Source organism: Cottoperca gobio, chromosome 24 (assembly GCF_900634415.1).
Source record: "Cottoperca gobio chromosome 24, fCotGob3.1, whole genome shotgun sequence".
NCBI lineage: Eukaryota > Metazoa > Chordata > Actinopteri > Perciformes > Bovichtidae > Cottoperca > Cottoperca gobio.
In genome coordinates this window covers 5,916,135-5,943,802 of record NC_041378.1, presented here as the reverse complement: position 1 = coordinate 5,943,802, position 27,668 = coordinate 5,916,135, and the positions used below count along the sequence as shown (strand labels likewise).

General features: G+C 39.6%; 1 protein-coding gene across 3 annotated transcripts in view; it reads left to right on the top strand.

The window, feature by feature from the left end:
- ppp2r5a (protein phosphatase 2, regulatory subunit B', alpha isoform) overlaps nt 1-27,668 on the top strand; it is a 33,370-nt gene that overhangs the window by 2,465 nt on the left and 3,237 nt on the right. For 2 of the 3 annotated variants that reach the window (XM_029462876.1, XM_029462875.1), the window contains 11 exons: nt 13,871-14,067; nt 20,238-20,339; nt 20,443-20,535; nt 23,639-23,769; nt 24,918-24,977; nt 25,398-25,506; nt 25,859-25,912; nt 26,093-26,143; nt 26,233-26,352; nt 26,793-26,920; nt 27,461-27,562. In XM_029462876.1, the coding sequence (XP_029318736.1) occupies nt 13,871-14,067; nt 20,238-20,339; nt 20,443-20,535; nt 23,639-23,769; nt 24,918-24,977; nt 25,398-25,506; nt 25,859-25,912; nt 26,093-26,143; nt 26,233-26,352; nt 26,793-26,920; nt 27,461-27,562 (1,147 nt within the window). The remainder of the gene's footprint in view (nt 1-13,870; nt 14,068-20,237; nt 20,340-20,442; nt 20,536-23,638; nt 23,770-24,917; nt 24,978-25,397; nt 25,507-25,858; nt 25,913-26,092; nt 26,144-26,232; nt 26,353-26,792; nt 26,921-27,460; nt 27,563-27,668) is intronic. The other variant, XM_029462877.1, reaches the window with a different exon arrangement.

Sequence of the window (27,668 nt, the reverse complement as noted above, 5' to 3'; positions counted from 1 at the left end):
CGCAAATCACAAGACTGAAAGATACCTAGTAAGAGGTATCACTATGCTACACCTGAGGAGGTATAAACTACCTCGTAGTTTTTACAGCTCGTTATTCACTGGACTCATCTGTACAGTGAAGTGAAGTGATGTGTGTGTGTGTGTGTGTGTGTGTGTGTGTGTGTGTGTGTGTGTGTGTGTGTGTGTGTGTGTGTGTGTGTGTGTGTGTGTGTGTGTGTGTGTGTGTGTTCATATTATCGTACACTTAATGAATGGATCTCAGTGGCAACTAGCAGGCACTAAGCCTTTATATTAGTGCAGTGGTTAATACAGAACAGCAAAACTGCATCAAGTGAAATGTGACACTGTGTGGGATAATATGGGTAACCAGTATCAAACTTTCGGGAGTCTGTTGTCAGTTGATGCAGTAGTTTGTTTTAGGTAGAGATGGGCATGTGGGGTGGAGGAGGTCTGATATGGTTTGGCATATGTGTCAAGTGTAGTACTGCTCTTTGTAAAAGAAGTTCCTCCTAACTACACATTTATTTTATGAATTGTGTTGCTTACCAGATGTTTTCCTAACTTCAAAAGACGCATACAAACATGTTGATGTTGCTATAAATATCAACAGTTAAGTGAACTCTATACACTCATGATGCAGACCCAGTGACGTGTATATATAAAAATATATATATATTAAAAAAAATATATATATAAAAATATATATATATAAAAAAAAAATATATATATATATATATATTTTTTTTATATATATATATATATATATATATATATATATATATATATATATATATATTTTTTATATTATATATATATATATATATATATTTTTTATATATATATATATATATATATATATATATATATATATATATATATATATATATATATATATATATATATATATATATATATATAATTACAATTATATATATAATTACAATTATATATTATATATATAATATAATATAATTATAATTTGGATGTTGAATTCAAGCTTTGAATTTCAAACTCTTCACATGCAATTTATTTCAGCATAGACACAATTGAATATTGTATTGGCATGAACTGTCAGCTTTATGTACCCGTAATGAATCGAAAACTAAATTGGACACACTCAGCCGAAATATTGAAACAATCTCACCTCTTCCATATATTTCAGTCATGTTTCTCTTTTCTATTTATTTACTTTGTTTATTGATTTTTTTTTTTAATACACAAATTGACAGCAGTGATAAAGCAGTTGTGGCTGACAGTGTTATGTTATAGGAGTACAATACAATGCAACTAAAAAGGACAACAAAACAAACGGAGACAAACATTCTGCTTGGTCATATTACCCATCTCACAGAAAACATAAAAAAAGCCCCACCCTTCAGGTCAGAATTAAAATAAATGGATGAATAAAAATAAGGGAAAACAGGGATCTTATTCAGATTTATGTGAGAATGTTTGTCTTTTGAAAACTGATAACATGACAACTAAGCATGCACCTGACTAGATGTGTTGTAAATGGGACATTGAACTCTGTCCACTATTTCAAGTATATAACCGATAGAGATATAAAATATCCTATATGTGACACTAACAAATATTAACTCCTATTATGATCCACACTATAAAACTGAAGTTAAGGTACAGACACTTCGCTGCTGTTGCTTATACCGCCTTATGTGTCATTAGAAATGTTTTTAAATGTCATACATTTAACAAGTAATTTGCTCACACGTATACAGACAAGCCTCAACAGCTTCTCACCAGTGGTTCTGTTACAGGAGGAATGAGCACAGTTGAAGTTAGAAAGACTTGCCTGGTCAAGTAGTTTTGAACTTTTTGACATGATGCAATTTATCAAGACGATAAAAACAAAAGCTAATGAGTTGGTATCAACAATGGCTGCTGTCATACAATTTTAAAGGAGTGTCTAATATTTAATTTTAAATCTTGTGTGACGCATACGGCGAGCTAATAGTAAAAAGAAGCACAGGAATTTGAAACGCATGGTATGATTTTACCAAACTACAGCATTGCACCACAACAACACCTGACTAGAACCAGCATGTTGACAAATGTGAAAATTACAGCTAAATGATCTGACTTTCTTCCATTAAAAGCATAAGGGTGATTTATGCCTTGCCATTGTGACTACTGCTGGTATAGGACACATTCTTGTTTTGTTTTTGCTTGTTTCATTAACAGGGTGTGCAGGTTATTCTCCTGAATTTCACATAAACTTCACAATGCCCTTTCTAATGAGAAATGTTCTGTTTGAGTATATGACTGTAATTCAAGTAGAATCTTTTATAAAGGTGTTTTTAAAGGCTTTATACAACCTTTCTTTTCATGTCTAGGAAAAGTGTTATTAATTATTTGCAGAGCTGGAAAGTGTTGACTGTGAGAGAGCTCTAGGCACGTGGTGTAGGCCTACATGATGGAAGTGTTGAGCTAACAACAGCACCAGAGTGCTTCTCGCTTACTAAAACTCAGACAGGTTGAGGCACTTTTGTGTGACTTATTTTTGAAACATTGCAAATCACAGCGAAGGGGATGATAATCAGATGGAAGTAAAAATAATAAGCAAACGGGACAATGCCTTTTATCTAACACAAGATTGATAAACTTTAGCGCTTAACAAATGTCACAGTTTGCCAATACCCTTCCATTGCTGCTCAAGTAAACCAACCTTGGCTTACATTGTAGGTCGCAATCAATACATTCGATGGGATGACTGAAACTGAAGAATAACAAACAGCTAACTGTTACGTTGCATAGCCTGTCCTGTAAATGTGTGGAACTCTAAATGTCTCCTCTGTAAAATATAAATGTGTCATACTGTTAATTGAGCTTATTTTTGCAGCAAAATCTGTGGAGTCTTGCGCCTCCCCACAGTTTGATGCATCTGATTTAGTATTTTGTCCTGTGGTAATGGGACACGGTTGTTAATGATAACCATAAGGACTTTAAGATTAGGTTCAGTTTTCCTGATCAGTGCAGAATATGTCTAGAGACATGCACTTTGTACATCTCTTTCCTTGGGGGACGCAACATAAAATGCTTACTCATACGTACTTTGTGAAGATAAGGTCAGGTTCTTCACGCCTTGTTGTAAAAATCAGAAACAAGTGAAGACATTATACTAGAATTATGATATGGTTGGAAAGAAATGGGATATTTATCGCCGTTCTTCTGAGCACTTTCAGTACATCTAGTCCATGTTTAGGATAGTGCATTTTTATTACTGTATTCATGGGACTTTATAAATAATAAATTCCAGTTTCTGCTTACTTACTTCACCAAGGCCCATATTTGTTCCTTACCTTGAGGTTATTTGCAGGACCAGTCGAAATGATCAAACTATACTCATCGACTGTTCACCATCTGTTGCCTAGTAGCACACATTATGACTCATGAGTCATATACAATGCACAAGTCTGTGGATGAAAATGGAAAATATGTATAGGCATAGCTGCCATTCTGTATCTGTGAAGGTGTTGATTTGTTGGAACGGTTTAGATGTAATGCAACCAACTGAAGAATAATGTCACCTGCTGGCAACTCGAACCATCTTTAATTGAGCAAGAGTGCAGTAGTTGTAGTTCTTTGGATACATGGAAACTAAATGCTGCTGGTTTTGAGCAGCGGTGCCTGGAGTAACCAAATTGAGGCAGGTTTAAGGGCCTAAAAGATTGTAGATGGAAAAGATGCGTCGTCCCTCCTGCAGTGGAGAGGTTGGACTGCTTATAGCTCCTGTTGTGTGATAGACACTGAAAAGATGAGTCACTCTGAGACCAACATTGTTGCCATGGCAGCCAAAAGCCTTGAGAGCAAGCCAGGGAAATGTTTTACTTTTCAAATACAGGCTGCTTCATTTAGGTTGATATTTCTGTCACTGCAGTGAGCCATGAGTCCTAACTAGACCCAAGCTCAGGGTGGTGTGGCGTGCTGGTTATTGTCAATAGCTTAAATACAGTACAATTGGACTATTAGATGGATGTTTACATTTCCTTGACTTATTCCCACCTAGGAATCTGCTAAACACTAAATTTACCACTACTCTTACTTACACATATGGGAGCTAATCACTTATTATCATCCTCGCTGTAACAAGATTAGCTGCAAGTGCAGTGTGCTGTGTCTGGATCCTGACATTGATGCCGTACGTTCAGATTTAGAGCTCATTAGTCACTGACCACTAGTTGGAGTCTTCAGCAAAATCTTGTATCTGTTGTAGCATTTAATAAAGCGTGAGATAATATATGTTGCTTTGACCTCACTTTGTCCGAGTGTTGACTGTGCATTTATTTTGCCCCTGATGGTGCTGAAACAATTTGATAATTCATTGACTAGTCGATGAACAGAAAATAAAACACAATTGGGATATTTGATTATTCATTTGTGTCATTGCTAAAGCGAAATTCAAATGTGAGAATATGCTGCGCTGTTTTTGAGCATCTTTGGATTTTTAGACTTTTGATGGAACCAAGCAAATGATTTGAAGACGTCCTCTTGGACTTTTGAAAATTGTGATAAACATTTTTACTATTAATTGACATTTTATACAAAGAATAATCAGAAATACCACCAACATATTAATTGAAAATGAAAAAAATCATTATTTGTAGCCTAAGTACCAGAGTCTCAGTCCATTTTGATTACATCAACCTTTAGCGATGGCTCATCAGTGTCTGTTCATGGAAAAGCTGTTCACTCTATTGGCCTATTGATTGACGTGTGTGCCGCAGAGTCTGTTTCCATCATGTCTGCCAGCAGATGGCCAATCGATAAATGATTTTCCAGGAAAAAATGGGACAAAGCTTTTGTGATGAGCTGCAATGGCAGTTTGTGTTCTTGTGTCTGTTGCTGTCAGTGTCATAATTGTGGCCTCTGGCAGGTTATGATCTGCTTCCACCTTTTTGTACAAATACGCTGCCTCAACTTTATTTTGTGCTGGCAGTCTGCTGGCTGAAGATGTGGGTTGAAAGAATCTGTGCTCTCATAAAGACCAGCTGCAACTAGGGCTGGGCGGTATTACATAATACATGTTTATCATGGAACTGGTGGTAAAGATGTATACCACAGCATATAATTTCCCCTTTATAAATTTGAATGTGATTTTTAAATACAATACAAAAAATTGGGATTGTATTTATTCATTCTCTGGAGTGAAAGTATTCTTAAGGAATTTATGTACTTCTGGTTGTGGATGCAAATGTTATAAATCATGAAAGTTCATGCTCATTATATAGCACAGCTGACTTTGTGTCTACTGTTTGCTGCTGTACAACTTGGATTTTAGCAAAGGTAAAAAGTTTGCAGCTTGGTACAAAATATAGCAAGTGCAGTTTTTCCACCGTTGCCTTAAAGCCATCCCTTACAACAGTTTTGATGGAAACTATGTCTTGACATCTATGCACATTTATGACATGTGTCATCATCCTTCCACCACTGGCTGTTCTTCAGCGACTAATTAGTGACTCAGGCAAGAACTTCTTGGTTGTGGTTTATATTTCCCCACCACAGCTAAAGCTGCAGCAGAGCACATTCTCAATCATTATATTCCCAGAAATGTTTCCTGCCTGTCTTTATATCTTCACCAATTTTGTATTAGCATGCAAATATGTGTTCTAGCTTTAAAAAAGGAAGTGTATGCTCACCTGTTAACATGCAGTAAGTTGAATTGATGCTGCACTTGGCACAACGTCTTGCAATTAGGGTTGGCCCAACAAACAATGCCATTGTCCACACCAAGACAGTGGTGCGAGTTTGATGATAGTGCCAGTGGTGCGCAGATTGATTTTGCGAGTGCAACTAAAGGTGGAGACTAGGACCGTCCCAAACACAAAACGGTTATTGCCATTGGATAGTTGTAATTGCATATTGTCACTGGTGTGAGAGTGAGAGAGAACACTTTACTCTTCATGAACAGACTACAACAAACTTCTGTGACCTTTCCCCATTTTCAGTTAAGTTCTTGCTTCATACAATAGCTCCTCATGAGTGATGTCTTGAACTTCACCCTCTGCTCACTTAAATATAAAAGTAACTGCTGACCATTTGGGATTGAAGAGCCAGTGACGTGAAAGCAGACCTTGACGTGTTGAAATCTACTATCCGTGGCAGAAATAGGAATGTGCTGGGCATCCGGCCTGCCAGTCCTGTACACCTTTTTTTTTCCATGCACAGTCTTGACCTCCCTTGGCCAGGTCGTCTGACGCGCATCTTTCTAAGTGACTGTAACACATGCTCGAGTGTCAGGGTAACCCATAGAGGTAATGAGTAAAACTGCACTAGTAGTTTCTCTGTGATAGGCTGATTTTCTGCTTATACCACAACAGTAAAAAGTCCAAAATAGAACTAAAGCTCAAAAGAGATTGATTTCTTTCAAAAGGATTTGTTTCCATTTCATTTTTTGATCATCCTAGGACAGAGAAAATAGTTCTGGCTTTCTGCTTTTGTACTTGAGGTTTTATTGTTGATTTTAAAATTAGGATTGGAAACAGTTTTTGGTGTTGAATGGACTTGTACTGTAATTAGAAACTAGCTTAAGTCGCCCACTTGTTTTCACTGGTATGCACATGAAGGCAACGCCTAATAAAATATAAATCAATAAGAAACAACTGAAAATAGGAATAAAGAACATTGTATGCCCTCTGACTAGCATGATACCAACATCGTACCATTCACTTATCACTCTGTCTTGTAGACATGATCTTGAAACACCCTCTGAATGATGTCTAGTTAGCTACTGAAGCTACAAGTTGGGTAAACAAACCTATTAGCCACAGCTGTTCCTTATTATCATTCTGCGAGCTGACAACGGCATCAGTTTGCTGCCCTGCTGCTTTTCTTATGTTTTGTACCGTGTTTACCGTTTTGCAGTTTACCATTCATGCAACTGTTAAGCCCATTTCAGTAAGTAAGTCTACTTATCATGTGAAGCCTGGTTTGTACTCACCGCAGTATCCCCTGCACGAGGGTGGGCAAGCAAGCCAAAAGTGATGTCCTCACGTATTTTGCCTAAAGCGAAAAGGCAAGTTGGCTCGGAGCTTGGTCTTGCAGTGGTGCTAAAGTACTGTAGTCGAGAGTAATGGGTTAAAATGAATGAACACACAATGGTACAATAATTCACACCTTTTTTTTGTGGCTTCTTTCACATCCTTCACGGCCTTGCATTGACATTATCTAAATATTTTCTATTATTTCATTACTTTTCATGCTGGTCAAAAATGGCCTTTCATTTGGTGTAGAGCGCATGATTACTTGTTTAGGACATAAAACTTAAGGTGACTTGGGACGTTTCAGTCTTCACTCGGGACTGTTTTGGTTTGGGACTGGACTTGAAAGAGGCTTGTGTCTTTCAAAACAACGACTTGGTCACACCTGGCAGATATAGTACTTTAGTTCAAGTCAAGTTTTATTTATGTAGATAAAATTAACTTGAAATAAAGTTCTGTATCTTGGAGAACAATAGTATAGCGGTAAATAAAGACCCAATTAGACATTTTATATGAAGCTATAACAATTGTAAAGGAATATAAATGGTGACATCATACCAATTGAAATTGTATCATTCCATTAAATATAGTAAAATGTATTTTGCATTTTAAGTTATTCTGTTTAAGTGCTTTCTCAGCAGCGATCCTCATTTTGATTCCTTGCATTTGGCCTGCAGAGATTATGCTGCTTTCTGGTTGCTGTTGTGCCAGCATTATTTTAATGTGCACTGCAAACAAATGTTTAGACAAGTCTGAATGAAATTGTGCATGTGGGTACCATCTTACCAAACCAGTTCAGCAGCTGCAGTATGACCTACGTGGCATCTCATGCATTAACAGTCACATTTGGCCTACGGTCACTCCTGTGTTTTCCAATTCACCAGTCATATTCCGTACCTGTTGAAGCCATTCACTTGTTCTTGGATGTTTTCAGTATTATGATGCCAAGAAGTCTTCATTTATTTGTTTTCTTACGTCGCTCCTTTTTAAAAAGACAAATAGACAGGAATGCAATCCCAACCAGTGCAGACATTACTGCTGGAGCATTAACAAGAGCACCTGCAGATGTAGCACTCAAGGGCTTTTACTGTCATCTCCAACTGCGAGTTGTTAGCTCCGGAAGTTACGGCCAAACATGAAACCCTTCTTCTTTATTCCGTTTTTTCACATGTAATGTTTTGTGGCTAAAGCCTTTCCACTAACAACTATTATCAAGGCAGGAGGGGTTTTAAAGCATTCTCAAGTCAAAGTAAAACACCCTAATATATATTAAATATGCATGAGATGAAAATATTGTTAGCACCACACATTCAGAAAATGCAGAGTCATGGGACATTTGAATTTCTCTGGCTTGTGCCTCCCAGGCAGACGAGGCTCTAAGGCTGCATACAGTAAAAATGTCTCTTTTGCTAGATTGGCAGACCATAACCTAAACCCCAGCTTGTATCTTGACATTAACTGGATAAAGGTGTTTGGGATTCTTGTGGCCATGGGAAAAAAATCTATATTGCACTTTTTTAAAACGGGCCATAATTGAAGAAAACATTTTTCATATGAGCCGAGGTGTGTACAGCCTTCTCAATACACGAGCGTTTGTTAATCATGATATTGTATCTATGTAGTGCAAATAACTCAAAATTCCAGAGCACACAAGGATACTTGTATAAACACTATTTTAATAACAAATTACATTTAAAAACAAGGAAGAGCGAACTACGTGTTTTGCACGTTGCTTCATCAGATGTAGGTCTATGAAAGTCAACTCTGTACTTTATTAAATACAGTAAAATGGAGAGAAATCTAACTAAAGTCTTAATTGTAGAGCTCCAAGTGACACAGACTGTGCAGTACTAATCTATCACTGTGCAGAGGTCACCTGACCTGCATACCTTCCTTCAGTTTGTTTTGTTCTCGTTCCGCTTGGCTGTAGTTCTATGAAATGCTGATGGGCACCAAAAGGGCAGGTATCATTGTGAAACAGTTTTGACGAGGTGAGCTTAGGATTTCTGATATAGTAATGTTTGTTGTATATTTAACTGTAAATAGGTCAGGACCCCCAAATAGAGATCACACTTTTACATATACAACAGTTTATTATTTTGAATTCATATTTAAACTTTATACTTATACTGCAAAGAAAGGCATGTATTCCTGTTTGTAGTGAGACAAATCTGCAAGATTGCTACAAATGCACCATGTGAGATGCTTTTCTGTTTTTTAATGGCTGTTGCCCTCTGATGCAGCAGAAAGCAGCGTAACACTATTCATCCACAGCACACAAAAAAACATCAGTCAATGGTTGCGTAACTACAGTTATCTTCAGACGACATCGCTCATGTACAGCGGTGCATTCTATTTACATGCAACACATATGTCAACAATGATGATGCAGATATTGTTTTAACGTTATGCTGCTATGAACATTACATTTGCGAATAAATTGAATAGTAATGTTATTTATGTTGCAGACAGCTTGCATCTACAGTAGATTTTTATACTTTCTACCTATTCAGTTCAGAGTTTGGCTTATGATCACTATAGGAAAGGTTTTGGATTCATATTAGTCTGAGCTTGACACGAAGTTAGACAAATGTTTGCTGTTGTGTATGTGCATGCAGCCATGGGCCTCAAGCACAATGGTACATTGTCACAATATCTTATCTCTGGACATTTTTAGAAACTTTCTGGAAAAACACTAAAGTTACTTTTCACTTTGCTTCTTTATGTCACGGCAACACATTGACGCACGACTGAAAACATTAAATTCCACAGAGCGGCCTCAATGCTCTTTCATAGACACCTCAGGACTGCAGGGATGAACACTTTCCCTCAGTTGGTGTTTTCATGACGATGGTAGCGAGCGCTGTCTGACATGTTGGCTCAAAATCTTGTGTAGGTGTTCAGTTGGGTTGAGATCTGGTGACTGTGAAGCCCATTTTGGCCCCATCAACCGATCCAGTAACCTCCTTGTGCTCTGTATGGTAGCATGTGCATCTGTTATGTAAATGCAAAGATTCACGGCTTGTTTTCTTGCAGTGCTGTGGTTGTAGAGACGAGATCCTACTTCCTGTTTTTCTCAAAAAATCTCATCTTTCTGTTTATGAGAAGCCACCCTTTCAGGAAAAACTATATATTTGTTTTATAAGTCAGCGGAAACGTACGATATACTGTATTGAACTTTTACATTTTGTGAAATAGTACAGCACAATGGATTTGCAGTTCTAAGCACAACCAATACTGCAAATTAGTTTAAAGTGTAATCTCTTTTGCAACAGATTTGTTCATTCATATTCAGGGTAGAGTTTAATTTCAGCACATAAACAACAAGACTTAATTTCAGCAAATCTTCTGGTTATGCAATTATAGAAATTGGAAATAACAACATTGCCTGCCAAACATGCTTTGTTCTGCAAGTATGATACTTAACAAACCCCAACATAGTCTTTGTCTCATAGTGAGACGCCATTGTGGTATTCACCCATTAACACTTAGGCTGAAAAATATGACCAACATGAAATAAGACCCAGAAAGTAATATCAGGACTAAATAGCTTGTGCAACATGTGGTTTCTGCATGACGGTGGTCGGCAACATCCAGAGTCTGCTGTTGCTAAATACAGAGCTGATGAGCGGCATGCTCTTTTTTTTTTTTTTTTTTTTTTTTTTTTTTGTATCAAGGTTTTTTCACACAATAACAGAAAAAGCTGCAGCCTATTTTAAGACACTGTAGATGTTGTGTGTGTGATACTTCTCAGCTCTTATTCCACCAACCGTAACATGGTTAGAGCCTGTGGGTGATGACTGCTCACAAAACTGTGCGGAAACCATTTAAGTTCCCTGTACATTTTGTTTTTATTTCATTTGTCTTGTAACGGCTTCAGTTTGGGCGAAAGTAAGCTTCTTGCATCTGTCGTTTGAGGTCATTGCATCAATGTCAGTAATGATGGTACAATCTGTAATTCAGGGCTCCTCTAGTTACAGAGCCCCTCTCAGTAGAAGCATTTATACTCAAAGTATACAGTAGTTCATCTATAAGACACCATATCCTGCAGCGATCAACAGAAAGACAATTAAGAGCCTTTGTGTTAATTGTGTGATTATACACACTGTGCTGTAACTGTCTCTCCTTTTAACCCTGCCACTTTCTTACTCTTGTCCATGTGCGGTTGTGAAATTGCATGTTATTGCATCAACATAATTCTTTTTAAGGTATTCCTGAAGCTTTTGTGTAAGATACTGCAGTCAGAATGTGCAGAACAGGGAGATTACTTCTGTTGAATGTCAGCCACATTGTGATACCAAGATAAAACATTTCATGTGGGAGTTAAGGACTCTTATTTTACCATTCAGATTAACATGGTCGTTTATCGCTCTGAAACAAAATCCATGTAGGTTTTAAGCAGCTCGAATAATTTAGAATTTCTATCTGATGTTTCAAGTGTCTTCTTTGTTTTCCTACATAGCTTCACAGTTCTAATGGAAATATTTTCCTTCCTTGCCAAGCACCCTGAGGAATTTGTGCACGAATGCGTCTGTATCTGAAAGGCAAAAATAGCTTCACATTGGGAAAAGCATGTACATGTCAGACTGTATCTAACAGGCCCAGCTTTCTCTCCCCTCAGGGCAATGAAAACAATTCCCCGAAAAGAAATAAAATGATTTAGTTGCCCAGGAAGCTCAGAGAAAACACAGAATGAATATGTAAAAATCCATATTTGCATTGTTTCCATATAGGCAGATTTTGATTGGACGGAGCAAGGCTAACTGTTTCCCTCTGCTTCCGTTCTTAATGCTAAGCGCAGAGAACCTTCTCCTGTCTAACTTCATATTTATTGTACAGACACGAGACTGGCTTTCGATTCAAAGGGGTTATATTGGCATGAACGTTTCAGGAAACTGTGTTTCCAAAGCGTACTTATCCAGCTCTCAGCAAATATCCACATTTCCCAAAATGTAGAAGTATTCCTTTTAAGATGAAGTCATAGTGCTATATTTGTCTTATGCCACTTTTAAAAGCTGGGTAGAGTTAATAAAATGCAAAACTTTAAGAACATTTTAAGAACTCCGGCCGTTCAAAATGGTGGGTTTGTGCAGGATGTCCTGTGTCACGCTAGTGATGATTCTCTCTGACCAATCAGTGGTTTGCAGTGTTTAACTCCAGCTTCGAATCAGCTCGGTTGGAACCTCGATCAAGGTGGTACCAAATAAAGTAGCAGGTACTATCCAAAACTTTTGCTAATGGAAAAAGAGTTGAGTAGAGCCGTACCATACGGGGTAAATGCAGCATTAAAGGCTTGAATATCTGCTATTCACTGCGACTAAAGATTTGAATCCAGCACGCCTGCCCAAAGTGTTGACACCCAGCATTACACAAGTGGAAAAGAAATGTGAGCCACCCATGTGTCATGTTAATAACGGCACAATCGGGCCGCAGGGGCATCATAGACCTCTTTCCTTTCTGGTTCCAGTTCGGTATTCAGTCTGCCCTTTTGAATGTGGAATCCTTTGAGATTCGATACTTTGGAAATTTGGCATTAAGTAGTGCGTTAACAAGTCAGCTCGGTGTAGTTACACTAAGATATTGAGTTCACTCCGAGCAGCCAGGGGTCTGTAGAGCCTGTGTGGAGTTCAGTTGCGTAAGTACTTCGCCGGCTGTCAACACCACTGGAACATGTTCTCACTAGGTGTGAATGTTTTGGCTGTGCCTCACTGTGCGTTGTCCCATGCCACACAGTTTTATGGATGATGCCTTTTCAGTTGCATAATATGGCTCAATAAGAAACTCTGCAACATTACACTTCTCACCCCGACCCCAACTATTTGTTTCATGATTTCTGAATGCTGAATTGTTTTGTCTATACAATGTCAGAAAATAGAGAAAAGGGGCCATCACAAGAGCCAAAAGAAACTTATTAAATTCTCTCTCATAAACTACAACAAAAAGCAGCAAATCCACTCATTTTTGCTTAAAATAATTACTCTAACGTTTAAAGAAATCGCCAATTCATTCGTCAGGAAATAAACAATTAATTCACAATTGTGCTGACTTGTGTCTTTACATACCAAGTTTGATGTGAGAAGTTTTATTTTCTGTCATTCAACCATCACATGCATGCGACTCAAGTTCTGGTAGAGATGGGACGCATAACTAACGAGTAATTAATACACGATCCAAACGTATTAACAGTTTAACAGAAAAAGGTGCAATTTAGACATTCAGTTTAATGAAGACATTAATTTACACCCCAATGTCAACAAGTGTCACGGATGGCATCTTTATTTGCGGAACCTTTGAACCTCTGTGGTCTCTGGTTCTTGAGGTTGTCAATCAGACGAGAAGTGTTGGATTCATTACAAGAAGAGTCGTGTGTCTGCAGCGATGAGCTGCTGCTGTGTAGATACAGAACATCACTGTACAGTGTGTCACTGCATTTCTGCACGGCTGCCAAATGCTGTTTATAGCTTAGCTGGGGTCAAGTTTGACAGCTCTAATAACCCTGAACGCACTCACCGTCTAATCCATAAAAGGCTTTACGATCAAAGCCGAGTATGACTGGGCTGCCTCTGTGTGACAAAATACATCAGTGTATTGTCTGTTTGTCCAGCAGTGTAGCTAGATATGTAACAGAGTGCAGTTAACCAGCATTGAGGACATTTACAGGACCTTTTTGTGTGTCAATCTGTCTTTAAACCCGTTCATTGACGATTTGAATTAGAGATGTTAAAAAATGAATCTTAACCCATGCTGTAATATATTGCACTACATTTCCTACTGTTTTACAAACCACCCCACCTGGGGGAGGACTGCAGATGTCATCCCCTCTTGTCTCATCGGTTTCCTGAGCCTTACCTTACGCTTATTTTTTGTTATTCCAGATGCCCCCTCCACAGAGCAGCAGGAGCTGTTCACCCAGAAACTCCAGCAGTGCTGCATGCTCTTCGACTTCCTGGACTCTGTGACGGACCTGAAGAGCAAGGAGATCAAGAGGGCCACACTGAACGAGCTCGTGGACTACGTTTCCACCAACAGAGGGGTGCTGGTGGAATCTACGTACCCAGAGATCACTAATATGGTGAGGATACACGTAGACGGGGCTTTAAGTTCTTTGGGGCTTCTCTAAATCCCTGTGGCCTTTTTTTATAGAACAGGAAAAATAGCAGCAGTTAATAACTACATATGTTAAGTTATGTGCTAAGTTATGTGCTTTTACGAGGTCTCCTCTCTGTGTCACTGTGCAACATCCTGTGCACTTGAGCAGGATTAAAAAATGGAGGCCGATCGTGTGTCTAGACAGGGTGTGTCACGCCAGCAGCATCATGAGAGGAATATCTTTACGCCAAACCCCTTACATACTGGTTCCTCTCCAGGGCCAAATTTTTCACTTTATTTCAACATTGCCTGATACTAGCAGTAGCTGCTGTTGCAAAGCTTATATGATGACACCCACATAGCCACAGTTCAAGTAAAAATACTGCTAACCCTAATTATGTTTGGCAGATGTTTACTGCTGTAAGTGTCTTCAGCTCACTACCGATCGTATTCACTGTGTGATATTTATCCACTGGTTTAAGATTAAGGCCAACTTCTATTCTCATTTATAACCTAAATAACATACAGTGAGCTAAAGTCGAGACTTCCTGTATCTATTTCACAACAAACACTTCTTTTTGTTGAAAGCTATTTCACTCTCTTTTGCTATTTTGACTTCAAACCCAAAGAAGCAGTTCTCCTTCTTGTGGGGCAATTTTGGTAATGCAGGTCACGTGACTTCCTCAAGTCGAGAGAGTTTTTCCTCTCAACACAATTGTGTCAAATAAATTCCTGTCTTACCGCTGATATATTTATTTCTTTTCAACCTTTTATAGTTGATTACAGCTCACACTTTCAGCTGTGCAGAGATTTCTTTTCAACTTTTTGAGGACGTCATTATGAAAGAAACATTTTTAAAATACACCTTTTTTTTAATCCTCACAATTTGAACCATGAGATCTAAATACACATTTAAAAGCCAGAAGTCATATCACATGTCTGTCAGTCATTATTATTTACATGACAGCATAGTTACAATGCATTTTAAGTGACGCACACCTGTGGTAATTATAATTACCGTGCTGTCTGCTGTGATTGTGATCAGAGCCGTCGCCATGAATCAGGTGTATTCTTAAACACGTTTTGCACTCGCCATGCATCGCTGATAAAGAAAACAGGTAGGAACTGTTGCATGGGAAAATGCCACTTCAGTATGTTACGTTATTGCGTGTTGCAGGACTCTTGTTACACAATATTCTGTTTGAAAACCAACCCAACCCCCTTTTTAAAGTATCTTTGGCCAACATGGTATAGCTTTGTGTTCATGGAGCAGGTGCCCTGAGCAGCACAGTTTCCTCCTACTGTACAATAGTGACTCATGTGCAACATTTAGAAAACGGCAGTCAGTACTGTAGACGGTGCTGCAGTGATTCACTCCACACTGCAGATTATCATGATGGATACTAATGAGCACAGCTGAGTGAAGGAGTCTTCAGATTATCAAAGGACTGTAGGCAGTAATCCACGTCATACCTGCAACTATTGATTCAGGATTCAGATTTCTCTCTCACTTCTGTCTTTTAAGGTATTTTACATGTTGGCATAATACATTTTTTTATAAGTGGCTGATATGCAATTGGCTGCAAAATGAAGTGGACGAGAAGAAGAAAGTTGGTAGTTGTTGAAAGTATGTTCTACAGGAAAATATATATTTTAACCATTTTCCCTAAAGATTTGGAGATTTATTCGCTCAAGCACAATAACCGATGCATACAGGCCGCAGTGTTCCTGCTTTAACCACGTTAATCAGAATTTTCTAAAGCCGAACGCATCTACTTGTTAGAGAGTGACTAATTGAAGTGGTTTATTTACATTTGAATCATTATTGCATTATTTCTGCACAAGTATTTTGTTTGTTCATATTCATAAAATCACCTGACTGGCAGCGAAGTGACGTTGCACCAGAAATAGACTTCTGTTCTCTAAGTCTAAGGCACAGTTTCCACCAAATTACCAGTGCCGGTTGTTGTGCCATCACAAAAATAAGGTCCTGAATATCTTATTTAAGTACGTGTGGCCTTAATTGGACCGGGAAGGGAGAGTAGTAGCGCATTCTATATGCTATTATTTCTTATGTAGTCCAGTAACAACCAGCTGTCTCAATCAGCAAACGGCACTATTGTGCAGCTGTCATGTTCTAAATGACATTTTCTGGATTAATTTTGTATCTTGTGTGGTTCAGATATCTCAGTTCAGTTTTGATAAAGAGCCATTTCCAATAAGATCAGTCATGAAAGTGTTTGAGTTGTAATTCAAAAACGATAGTTTGAGCAAAAAGACGAGCCGTGTACGCTCGCTTCGGTTATTGTTGCAACAGTTTGGCAAACATTGGCAGCAGGAAGGCAATGAAAACATGGATTTGAAGGGTAAATATAAAGTTAGCTAGAAGTGTCAGTCATTGTACATTTAATGTCAATGTTTAAACTGGTGCAACATCTGTGTTTTAAGATACATTATGTGTTGGCAACATTCTGCACATTGTTATTGTGCTGGCCCCACCCTTAAAGCAACCAAAAACACACAGCAAGGACATCATTAGTATTTCAAATAGAGAGTTATGGCTGCTGATAACGCCAGAGTTAAAATAAATAATCTCTACCTTCACTTAGTCAGGAGTCAGTAAAGCTGTAATACTCGAGCAGCAAAGCCTTATGCAATCATAGTAATAAATCACACGAACCACAAGCAAGAAATATCTGCTGTAGCTCATTTTAAAATCATGATTTGTTTTAATGCGCGTGTTCATTTGAGTAAAGCTTTGATCCAGAACATTTTTGCACTTTTTCAACCAAGCTTTGGCCGAAAAACATGCAGACAGAACAGTGTGTGTGTGTGTGTGTGTGAGCAACGGATCGTCCACTGGATAATAAGCTACTAAACATGTAGTAGCTTGGTTGCACATTGCACATCAGAGACCTCTTGGGTTACCATGCTAGCAGGTTTGTACGGCTGTAGTAGCTTAAATGCGTGACTCAGGCCGGTACACAGGTATTAGTGGTCCTTCTTGGTAATCTCATTTATTCTATTGAGGGGCAGGACGGACGTCGGGCACAAGAGAAACGGACTACACTACAACTACAGACAGGCTTCTGAATGAGGTTAGACAAATAGCAGCTGCACTCAGAACGCTGGGTTGATAATAGCTCTCCCGGATACGCCATGCTTGGCATCGCATGATAATGAAGAGGTGAGGGTTTAAAGTGCTGCCCATTATTCTGCTGCAGTGAGGAAGGCTTTGATCACTGAGGTTGTTAGTACAAACAACGAGGTTTCTCATCTACGTGAAAGGAGGTTTCGCCTTATTTGCCAACTCTATAATTAGTGTTTCGAGTATATAATAGAAAATCACGTCTCTCTGACAAGTTTGTTTTCTTCCTCTTCTGTGCCAGAGATGAGTGAAAATCCATCAGGGTTAGTTGAAACGAGCATCTTTGAGCTATAATTCCTCTTTTATTTGCTTTAATTCCCACCTTTTTCATCCTCCTTGCTATCTTTTTCCCCTTTCTCGCTCTCTCTCCCTCACCCCCTCGCTCTCTCTCTCTCTCTCTCTCTCGTATCATGCATTGCTAGGTGTTGTTTGCTATTGGTACCCTCAATTTGACACCATACAGAGCCACAGCCTCCCTTATCATCAACATGTGTACATTAGTTTCATTACACTGTCACTTAGGAACAGACCTTTTTGGATCCTCCTACATTACTTTCACACGCATAACGTTTTTTTTTCTGTCTCTGTCACACTTCCCGTGTTTGCTATCCGCCCACAATATTTTCTCTTGTTTGGCCAACTGTAGTTATTTTTCGACAATGTAAAATGAGTTGGGGAATTAAATAAGCGTGCCGGATGCTTGTGCGGTGAATCATGTGGTGAATCATGTAACCTATTGTCTTGTACAGACCGTGTGCATCTCTGACACCTCTGACAGAACCCAGCCCCCTTCACCGCCCGCAGTTTTCTAATCCTTGTAGGATATTATAGAATTGAATTAATTCTGTCACTCCTGTTATTGTTTTACTTTTATTTGGGAGATAATACTAATAAGAACTACTGCTTCCTCCTGAAATTGACCTACATTGGCCGCTTTAATGGCAGCGAAGTACTGTGGTGCTCTGCCTGTCGGCTAAACTGAATGTGATGACTTTCAGATGTATTTGTGGGCGTGTCGTGAATATGTGCAACTTTATTGCCGAGTTGTCAAAAATGCCATTTGCAGCAAGCGACCTAGAAGCTCCACAGAGTGAGTTACTCTGTATAAAGCAAGCAGCAGTCAACAGGTTATCGGCTAAAGAACAAGATGCTGGATGTAAGTGAGTTTGTACAATTGTTGTTTCCAGATGGTGTTTTCATCAGCTCAGAAACAGCTGCACGTAGACAGTCAGACTTCTCTGAAATAACAGGAAGGACACAAGCATGCAAATAAGCTCAGTACGACATCGGCAAGCTGAAGGGCATCTCTGAATGAACGGCTCATTCAAGGGCGACAGCGGCACGAGACCATGCTGGGTACCATTCCTTTCAGCTAATGCCAGGATCAGGTCGAAAACCAGATCATCTGAATGTCACAGCACCATTGATGCTGACCAAGTGTACCCCTGTGTCAGTGCGTACTTCCAGCAGGGTGATGTCTCTGGATGCTTCCAGGAATAATATTGTGACTTTGGTTTGTGTCAGAGCTGTAGCCAAAACAAGTCCTTATATGTGATACTTTAAAATGAATTAATCAAAGTTGAAAGAACATATACAACAATTTGGCAGGTGTGTCTCATGAAGTGGCCACTGAGTGTTTGTACATTTAAGGAACGTGGACAATCCTGAATGAAATTTCACCCCATATAAGCTAACCACCACAATGAACATCCAATGGGGTTAGGGTACTGACGGTCAGAATTAGTTTCTTGGGATCATTTTAATTACAATGTAGCCCGTAGCTACCGCGTTAACGGCAGCGTGTCTGATATCTTGCTGCTCTTCACTACCTCCTTGCAAACAATTTTTATATTCCAGTTTGCTTTCAGATCTCTTCTGTCATACATTAGCTGTACATTTTTAGTAGGTCATCCATTCATTCTCAGATGTATTCACTATTTCCACCCAGGCCGTTTCTGCTAACTAGTTTAGACATTTTGTCAGATTTTGAGCTACTGTCAGGCTTTCTTGCAATTTCTCGCTGCCTTACTCTCCCATTCATGTCATTTTGATTTTCCAGCAGCCGATATGTAATTTGATGTTGTCTTAATCACTTCGACATGAGAGTGTGCACCCAGCCACATAATGCCAGCTCTTCCAGCTCCCCACTGCTCTGTGTGTCACTCTCAAACTTACCCGTGCTAAAAATAACAAGGTGAGATAGAGGTGGCGGTGACCTGTTTACAATGGTTGTCTTTGGTACAGAATTTTAATGGGGGGGGGGGGGTTTGCTGCAGATGTAGAATCTGTAATGGGTTTTATCCATCCCCTGTGTGTTTTGGTGATGTTCCTGATGTTCACGCTGGTGTGTTTTTGTATTTGATTCCTCTTGGGTTGCACCACCGGTTCTGGAGAATTCAGATCTGAGATCCGTTTTGAGATTGATTGCAGTTTCACGCCTTTTCAAAATGCACGTTGACCACTTGTAATAAATCTTTACTTTCCCACCCACATTTATTAAATCTCTGGGAAACTGTTACAGCTGCTTATGACAAAAAAACAACCGAGCTATGCAGCTCAAGTTGCATTACAGACGGTTTCTATTTGGTACTTTGCTTCAGCTACAAACTCTGTAACCTTGTTTGAGTTGTTGTAAGCAAATTAACTGTAACCAAATGTATTGCGAGGTTTGTCACGATCGAAGAACACTGTCCTACTCATTCACGCCACTCGACATACTTTACCATCTACAGCTCTGGAAACCAAATACTCTTTCACCAATATTCTTCATGAGCATACAGAAGTCATGGTAATCTGTCACAGAAATAAGAAATTGTTATTTCATTAAGTTTTCTCTGTTAAGCCCATCAGATGTGTGTATGTTCCCCATCATGTCTGTGTGTTTGAGTTACAGGCTCACTTGTTTATTGTCTCTAAATAATCCTGTTTTCCTGCTGCGTCTCCCTTTTCCCCCTGTTTTTTATTAATGACACTTTGTTAATGATTTCATTCCTCCTCCCCTCCAGATCTGCACCAATATATTCCGGACTCTTCCACCAAGTGACAACCCTGATTTTGACCCAGAGGAAGATGAACCCACTCTAGAGGCTTCCTGGCCTCACGTTCAAGTAAGGATCCGAAACTTCAGCCGGTCTGTCATCAGATACATCATTGTGTGTTGTAATGCAATGTATTTTAATTTGTTAAATCTGTTAATCTTTCATCTTCCAGCTGGTCTATGAGTTTCTCCTACGCTTTCTAGAGAATCCAGACTTCCAGCCCAGCATTGCAAAGCGCCACATTGACCAGAAATTTGTTCTGCAGGTAAGAGTCTTTTTAAAAATCCAAAGATCAAAGAGTTTACTGTTATTCACTGTTAAGAAACTGCAACCTTTTGAGTTTTTACCATTTTGTTTGTGAAATGACTGTTAACTATTGATGGATTTATCGCTGTAGATCTCAACAGCTGCCACTGTCTGTTACAGACTGTTGCTCAAATGCCTAGAATTTCTAATGTGGTGAATAACATTAATCAGCAGTATGTGTTTTGGGACCCTACAGTATGATTAGTTGGATGAGTCAAACCATTAATAAACTAGCTCAGCTACATCTGCCCTTGCTCAGTACCCACCTACTGCAGGAATGCTTCACGACTTGTGTGAAGCCGCAGAGCAAAGCAGCAGCTAACAGGACCACAGGGCCAGGAATGTTGGCCGGGCCACATCCGAGGTGCCTGGACCGACTTTCCATGATGTTAGTGTGTCGTGGGGGAGCTTTAAATAGCTGCCTGCTGTTTACCCTTCAGGTTGATAAAAAAGGACGACTGTAGTTGCAGCAAAGGGAAAGAGGAGACTTAGGTTTGGGTGGCAATGATGTCGGGGGGGGGTGACGGCCCGTACTTAACTTCAGTTATCATAATACACAGCGTAGGAATAGGTCCTTAAATATCCGAGATGTTCATATACGTAATAGGGTTGCACGACATGTTGTGATGTGCAATATCAGCAAATTACCTCAAACATGTCACGCTACGTCCTTACCTCCTTCTCCTTACCAAAGCCACAAAGGTTCGGTGTATCTGGGTGCCAATTATTAAGGCTTTGTCCCAAGGTACTTCACACCTACCTTAGACAAACCCTGGAACTCATTATTAGTATTTGACATTAGTACATGTATTTCTTAAGGTTGTTGTATAATTGCCTTGCAGCCGTTGTAGAAATGGGTGTGTAGTAATACAAACATGCAGCTCAGTGGGATTTTTTTCATTTTTATGTCAACTTTGATTTAGTCAGAGCTTTGTGAAGCTGTGTACCTGTTATGGGTAATCATGCTATTCTAATGATACTTGTCCTACAACATCCTGCGGTGGGAAATAGCATTATGCACGATCATCTCTGTGGCATATCCTTTTAAGCAGCTGTTTGGGACCCAGATCACCACCTGTTGTCTACCGTACTCGCTAGATAATATTACGCTTTAAAACTAGCTGCTGCAGAAAACAGCCTTCAACATGTGAAGACAACCATATGTGGAGCTAAGAGCAGATCACGTGGTCAGACACGGGGTCAGGGAGCATTTAGGGATATTGTTGTTGTCAGGCATCACTGGTAAAAAATGTTATGCCCAGTAAGTGTCCGATGTAGCCTGAGGTTTTATACATAAGAAGAAAACTGCGGTTTGTTGTAAAGTTATTATCGTCTGAGTATAATTGTTGTTAATATATACATACATATGCCTTTTTTGTTGTCACACGGTTGCACTTGGTTGTCTCAATCATATTTGGGGCACAGAGGCTTTTAGTGGTGGAATTACTCATTTAATTTCAGTAATGACCGGGTTATTCTCATCGTGGATAATCTTTCTACCATAACTATGACATGAACAGAGTCAGTATGATGTCTTTTCAACCATCGTGGAGAATTGTCCTCTCCTTGATGTACTCTTTGATTTCTTGTTCTCTTCCTGAATATTTCTACGGACCCTCTGTAATCAAATGGCCTCTATGATTGTGCCTTGTGTCTAACTGCAGATGGACACGACACGTAGCAGAGTAATGATTTGTTTTTCTGGACCCACTGGGTTATTCTGGGACATGTTCTGATTCAGGCTCCTGAGGAGAAAACTCAAATCCCAGTGTGCCTTGTTGTGATTGAATATTGACGTTACCTCGGGCACACACAGCATGTCTGCATTCACAATAAAGTCGGGTCCAATATCTGTATTCCATTTCGTCCTTATTGATCAACTTCAGTTCAAAGTCATCTCTTCCGTCAGGTCCGTAAGGATGCACGTTTTTATCAACACTTTGAAAACCTTACTTTACAGTGGCGGTACGTGTCGAGCTGCTAAAGGCAGAAAATAGATCCATCACGAGTTCCCAGAGCCCATTACGATGTTTCAGAATAATTAGATATTTAATTTACAATAATATAAAAACAAACACTGCTGTTACACTCTGGACAAACAGGTGACACTGCTTTTTTATTCTCGTCATTTATCGGCTGCCGTATACGCTGATACCGATATATATTGAAGATGTGTAGCTGCATAAATGTGCAGAAGAAGAACATGTGCATGATGAAAACCTTTCCTGGATAGTTGCAGGTTTGAAAATAGCCCGTCGGGTGCAGAGGTGCTGATGCTAGTGGAAGATGAGTGAAGCCGGTTTGAGCCCAAACATTCCTTTATAAAGTTCTCGCGGTTGGCTTGGCTGCCCTCGACAGTATTGTACTACTGACTCATGTTACTGGAAATAGCTCTTCAACGCCAGAGATTTCAAACGTATTTACAATCCAGAGCAACTGTACATGCTGTATGTTTGTTATATAAGATGCTGGTAGCTGGTAAGATGTGATTATTTACACTTATTTGCACAAATTACTGCCCGACAGCAAGCTTGGTAGAGAAGGCCTCCCGAGTTCGCTTGTTCTTGTGTTCCAGTCCTCTTCGCTGATCGCCTAGAGGTGGCGGAAACTAATTTCACAATAAGTAATTAAAACATCAAGCAGTGTTTTAGTATCATTATCGGGCTAACCCGCAGTGTTTCACAGCAAATGCTTATTAAGCCGGAGGGGAAATGGCACAATACATCACGTAGCAAAGGCCACACACCCTAACGAGACGAGAAGAGTCAGAATCTGTTTCCAGCTCAGCAGGTGATTGATCATTCACATCAAACGTTCACCTCGCAGTAATTATTCCGCACGTCATAAAGCCAGAAAAAAAACAGAAAACCTTTTTTTTTTTTTTTTTTTTTTTACATATTCTGAAAAGTTGAGTTATTCAGTCACGACCCGTCTTTACCACCAACATGTATGTATACGTGTTTAAATGATTAGTGTCAGTTCACTGAAAACCTCTTTCGAATGAGTCCGGACAGAAAACTAAGGAAGTGTGTGTGTGTGTGTGTGTGTGTTTGTACTTCCAGCTGCTGGAGCTGTTCGACAGCGAGGACCCGAGGGAGAGGGACTTCCTGAAGACCATCCTGCATCGGATTTATGGGAAGTTCCTGGGGTTGCGGGCCTTCATCAGGAAGCAGATCAACAACATTTTCTTGAGGTGAGAAGGAGGAGCTACATGTTTGATGTCCTATCACGCAGTCATGTTGACGAGGTCTTGCTTTTCTTTCCCCCACCCCACAATTTTCTCACCTAGGGTAGGGCTGGTGTAAAACAAATTGAAACCCTATAAACTACCACATTTTACCACTAGGTGTCGCACTTCACTCAGCAGCCTCTCCTGAGTAGAACACATTGAGACTGAGGCAGCACATGAATGAGTGTAGCGACTGTTTTAACGCAGAAAGTTGCATACGACCGGTCGGACAACAGTGGCTCTGTTAGTCCGATAATAAACAAACATAATGTTATGTTAATGCGGATTTCTTAGTACTGATTCAATGGAAGTTGGATTTAGCGCTGCGACGCCGTCGGCACAGGCTGCCGATGTAGGCTGCTTTTTGATTTGCCAGAGCGTGTCATAATAACAAATGTCTGGTTTAAGCTTGTACTTCAGACGGAACCGACAAAATCAACCCAACTCTATTATTTACATGTCATTACGTTGCGTAAGCGCAAACTAAATTCATCCCACGCCCCCTAAAACGGAGGAAGAAGAACCATTTTCAGATGGAGGCTTCAAATATTGTCAACAGCTGTGGCTTGATTCTTTACGGCTCCTGTTGCTGCATGACAGTGGGCTTTACATGATTGAAACAGGGGGCACTTGATGTCGTTTCCAACAGGCAAGGTGGCAAAACGGGTGCACCATCTGCCACTGAGAATAAATATAGTGCCACAGTTGTCAGGCTCTGTCTGCACATACCATGGCTGCACAGCGAGACGGAAATGGGTTACCAAACAGAGGAGATGAACGATGTTTGGATCGTTATGTTGCATAAGAGCAGTTTATTTAAAGTCTCCAGCTCATGCATATTTTTTTCCAAGTCAGATGTTTAAATGAGACGTATTATTCATTAAAGAATTGGCAGATGTTTTCTGTCTGAGTATATAAAACTTCATATAAAGTCTTTTTATTATCAGACTTTTCAGTCTGCTTGTTTAAGAATCATGCGACCCCAGTGAAATTTTAATTTATGAAACCCAGCTCCTAAATCAGAGTGACGGTATTTGAAGGGAGCAGCCGGAATCAATTGTTCTGATCAGCGTGCTCTGTTGGGTTCATGCGTTTCATAACTTGTGTTGCAGGTTCATCTATGAAACTGAGCACTTCAACGGTGTTGCTGAGCTGCTAGAAATCCTGGGAAGGTGAGTAACAATGTTTGATATCACCCTGAATATCTTCTGGCTGCAACTGTGTTTCGTAACACATTCAGGAGTTAAGTCAAGTTAAAAACAACTAACATGTTAAAGTGCTTTACAAAGAGATTCAATCAAAACACAGACACGCATAAGAGACTATAACTAAGCTCCAAACTAATAAAATAAAATTAGCAACAGATGTTTAACACATTAGGTTGTCTAATATTGGATGCTTTTGAACAAGACTTGGCTACTTCCCTTTATTTTTATATGTTTTGGCAACACTGAATCTTTTTAAAACTTTGAATCACTCAAAGAAAAGACGGATTTGAAAAACTGTAATCTTAGAAATATGTTAAGCTGCGACTGCGTGTCTTTCTGCACAGTAATGTAGCTAACATTGTCCTTCTGTTTTTCTGTTCATAGCATCATCAATGGGTTTGCGTTGCCTCTGAAGGCAGAGCACAAGCAGTTCCTTATGAAGGTGCTCATCCCGTTACATACAGCTAAAGCACTGGCCCTTTTCCATGCACAGGTAGGTCGAGACTGTCTTTAATTCCACTTTTAATAGTAGTCTATCGATTTATACAGCTGTTGTTCAGGGTTGTTTCTGCAGGATTAAGCACCGTCATGATGTAATCTCTGTGCTAGAGCACCTCCTGGTGGCTTGGAAGTGAAAATGCACTGGTTCAATACTATTGCTGTTTCTGAGTATACTAAATTTCTCAAGGTCAGCACAGTGGGAATAAATGAATAATTACACCGATCATCGGTTTTCACTCTAAATTCATATTTAACAAGAAATATCTTTTCAGATGACGATCTATGCAGTATTATTCTGATGCAGGATGTGTGTGCTTTCACTCTTTTTCTTTTGTGTCCCTCAGCTGGCCTACTGTGTGGTCCAGTTCCTGGAGAAAGATCCTACACTCACTGAGCCGGTACTTTTATTTTTATCCATTGCTCCCACTCAAAGCACAAAGCCTCGAGCACTAAATTAGTCTTCACTGCAGAGAGATGTGTAATGGGTGCCAGCATCCACCCACTCAAACTGTGGAAGGTTGTTTTATTTTTACATTACGGGAGAGATTCTCACAAAATGTTCTATCTAATTTGTGCAGGTGATCCGCGGGCTGCTGAAGTTTTGGCCTAAAACCTGCAGCCAGAAAGAGGTATTCTGCACGTCTATAAGTCCACTTGTATCGCAGAGTTCAACCAGATTTCAATGTTGCTTCATGTTCTGCTCCTCGTCTCTCATTAGGTGATGTTCCTGGGTGAAATTGAGGAGATTCTGGATGTCATTGAGCCGACGCAATTCAAGAAAATCCAGGAGCCGTTATTCAAACAGATCTCTAAATGTGTGGCCAATCCACACTTTCAGGTACGTTTATGACTCAAACAGAAACGCAGTCTGTTTTAAAGGCTTTGAATCGTTCTACGACCTTTTGTCTTGTAGTGTTGTCACTATACTGGAATTTATAACTTGATACAAGACCTTGAAAAATGCTCAACATAATCTGGTGTTGAATTATTTTAATTGTATTTAATTCGGCCATATTTGTTGTTTTGTCTTGCGGATGCTAGCTAAGCATTAAATACTCGTGATCAAAACATACAATCAAAGTTAATATGAACAGCAGGTAAAATAAACAAAGGGACAATATACATTGATTGCTGTGAGTGTAGCTGAATACCGAATGTCCCAAGGAGAAAGGCCTCGAGAGTCTGAACATTTTTGGATTAGGTATCTTGAAAGTGCTTAAATGTTGCTGTGCGAAGCCTCAGACTTTAGTCTTTCGACATTTGTCTTTGTCTTCACAGGTAGCGGAGCGAGCGCTGTACTTCTGGAATAACGAGTACATTCTCAGCCTCATCGAGGAGAACATCGATAAGGTCCTTCCCATCATGTTCGGCAGCCTGTACAGAATCTCCAAAGAGCACTGGAACCCGTAAGTGCTCTTTCAGCCGAGCTGTCGGACTAACTAATCATTCATGTGCAGTAACGCGTGCTAAATAAGATTACCATGGTTACATCCTGTTCTTTATAAAGGAAACGTGTCCTGCTACGGAGAAAATCTGAGCTCCAAGGTCCACTTTAATGATTCAACCACATGTGTACACGTGCAGCTGTAGACGCCACCATGTGCTCGGACATCGTAATATATTCATTTAATTCAAAAGGGTTTTATTAGGAAACGCACATTTACATATACAGGAACAAAATGAAATGTGCATCCAATAAGTAAAGATCTATTGTAACATTGCTCCGTTGTAATCTAATATATAAATACAAATTCCCAAAGAACTCTTTGACACGATGTTTGAGGACCTTGTTGAGTTTTGGTTTAATAAATGGAATGTGGCCGTATTAATACAGGAAGAAAGGAATTGTGTTTGTGATGTTGTCGGTGGTGTTAAAGTAACATATTTTCCCAGCAGTTTGATGTCCACTGTTATGTTTCATGCCGAGTTTCTCTGCTGTGTTGCAGGACAATCGTAGCGCTGGTCTACAACGTGCTGAAGACACTGATGGAGATGAACTGCACGTTGTTTGATGAGCTGACTTCCTCTTATAAAGCAGACCGGCAACGGTGAGTAACAGATTTACAGGGACTGTAAATGACATCATGTTTGACTATAATGTCAGTAAATTGTCCCTGATGCCACAAAACCATCAGGATCCAAAGGCATTCTGGT